The sequence below is a fragment of the Monopterus albus genome, unplaced genomic scaffold (assembly GCF_001952655.1).
Source record: "Monopterus albus unplaced genomic scaffold, M_albus_1.0 scaffold115.1, whole genome shotgun sequence".
Taxonomy (NCBI): Eukaryota; Metazoa; Chordata; class Actinopteri; order Synbranchiformes; family Synbranchidae; genus Monopterus; species Monopterus albus.
In genome coordinates, this window is record NW_018127995.1 from 94867 (window position 1) to 97012 (window position 2146).

At 47.0% G+C, this 2146-nt stretch overlaps 1 protein-coding gene across 1 annotated transcript in view; it reads left to right on the forward strand.

Annotated features, from left to right (window-relative positions):
* The first annotated feature begins 472 nt into the window (after positions 1–472).
* The window catches only part of foxg1a (forkhead box G1a), a 7440-nt gene continuing 5766 nt past the window's right edge, over positions 473–2146 (forward strand). The window contains 1 exon segment of the mRNA XM_020611567.1: positions 473–2145. Within this exon segment, the coding sequence (XP_020467223.1) occupies positions 1858–2145 (288 nt within the window). The 5' untranslated portion in view covers positions 473–1857.

Below are 2146 nucleotides of genomic sequence, written 5' to 3' on the forward strand. Positions count from 1 at the left end.
GTGTAGTAGAAGAGCAGAAACATCAGGAGGTAGTCTGTGTATTTACATTGTAGCTGGAGCAACAATATGAGTCCTATCAAAAGATACCTCAGAATATTAGAACAAATACAGTAGCACGTGGATTCAGCTACTGCTACTAGTACTGCAGTAATAATACTGTTGCAGTATCAGTGGCTCTAACCAGCAGTTTCAGAACTATTCCTGTCATGTGGTTATTTGATACAGACGCGCTACACGTTGGTGAAAGAGCCAAACTAAATGTGCAGTTGTTCACTTGTTGTAGTAGTTTTAGTAGCAGTAAGTGCTGGAGGTTACTGGTTGATGATGGTTATTAACACCAGTGTTTGGATTATATAAAGATTAAGTTGAAAGTTCTAAAAAAAGGAAATAAATCCTGTTAGAGAACAAGTTGGATTTATCCTTTCTCCACATAGTAGAAGAATATTTCTCTGGCTATAATTAATACCGTAATACTAAACGTCCGGAAACACGTGTTGGGTTTAATCTTTAGTTTGAAAAAGTTCCGCCCGTGTCCTCCGGCGCCTCCTGCTCCACTCTTTATCCCTGGTTCACTGAGCCTGCCTCCGCCTTCGCTTCACTTTGTGCTGATCAGGGCTTGATGTTAAATTCTCCTCCAACATGAAGCCTTCGGGAGGAAACTGACTAAACAAACGTTCCTGGAAGCTGCGCGCTGATATGACACCGTGTTTACGCCTCCCCGGCGCACATTTTACGCGCAGTTTACGCACGAAGAATGGGCTTAGGAGAAACAGACCGTGGCCTCTCTGCGCGTTTCAGTGTGACACACAGATCACGTCCGCGCGTCCTGACCGTGTCCTCCGGATCCCCTCTCCCCTGTTTATTTTCCCTCCGGCTCGGAATGTAAACAGTTTTGGAGACGCCGAAGGGGAAATATTTGAATCAGAGGAGTGTAAATATGAGCAGCGGCGGGGATTTGGGTGTACGCATACACGGTGTGTGTTTTCCAGCCACGGTTTTAGTTTAGGTGGGGGAGGGAATGAGAGAGGGGAGGGATGAGGGGAAGGCAGGCGAGTGTTGATCAGGGTGAGTGTGTTTTGTACGCTGCAAAAAGTGTCCGTGTTGGAGAGTCGTTTGGGCGTCAGACGTTCTGATTGTCTGCTTTCCATCAACTCATGTCAGAAATAAAAATCCAAGACTGGCTTAGAAATGAATGATCTTTCCCCACAACGTTCATTTTTGCACAAACGAAGTGTTTGTATTTTAGAATTGGACTAAAAGATTAGATGGCGCCTCTAGTTTTAATAAAGATGCAACAGTTCAACAAAAGCCCAAAACAAACGCTTCACGTCGGAGACAATAAAAATTCGACTCACGCTGTCAGATGTCCAGGTTTATTTTGAGCAAATAAATATTTTTAAGCCTCATGAAGCCGTGAAAGGGCTCGTCGTCGTCGTCGTGGGCACTTTTTGCAGCGTGCACGGCATTGGTGGATGTGTGTGTTTCCCTGTGCGTCATGATTGGCTGAAAGCGCAGAGGACGCCTTAATATTTAATACTAATGTTCCCCTGGTTGGCTGAGGACTGGAAAGGTCCAACCAATGTTTTTCACTTGCTTTAGTGGCTGTGGCTCCCTAATTAATTGCAGCTATCTGTCTCCTATCGATGTGTGTGTACATGTGTGTTGTGTGTGTGTGTGTTTCCTCTTTTCTCCCCAAACTGAACATGAGATAGTTTGTTGGGCTATACTTTCTTTCTTCCTATCTATCCCCCCTTCCTTCCTTCCCGTCCTGGTTCGCAGGCAGAGACAGGACAGATTGAAACCCAGCTGTGCTCGTCGCTTTTGCTCGTTGCCATTTTCCCCCCTCATTGCCCGGTGATGTTGGATATGGGAGAGCGCAAAGAGGTGAAAATGATTCCTAAGTCGTCGTTCAGCATAAACAGTTTGGTGCCCGAGGCCGTGCAAAGCGACAACAACAACCACCAGAACCAGCATCACCACCAGAACCACCACCACCAGAATCACCACCGGCCCGGCGGCGCGGACGAAGCCGAGCAGAAAGCTCCTCTGCCGGCCGCGCAGCAGGACGGAAAATCGGACTTTAAAAGTGACTCTTCGAGCCAGGAGAGCTGCCCGGACGAGAAGGAGAAGCAGGAGGAGAAAAAGG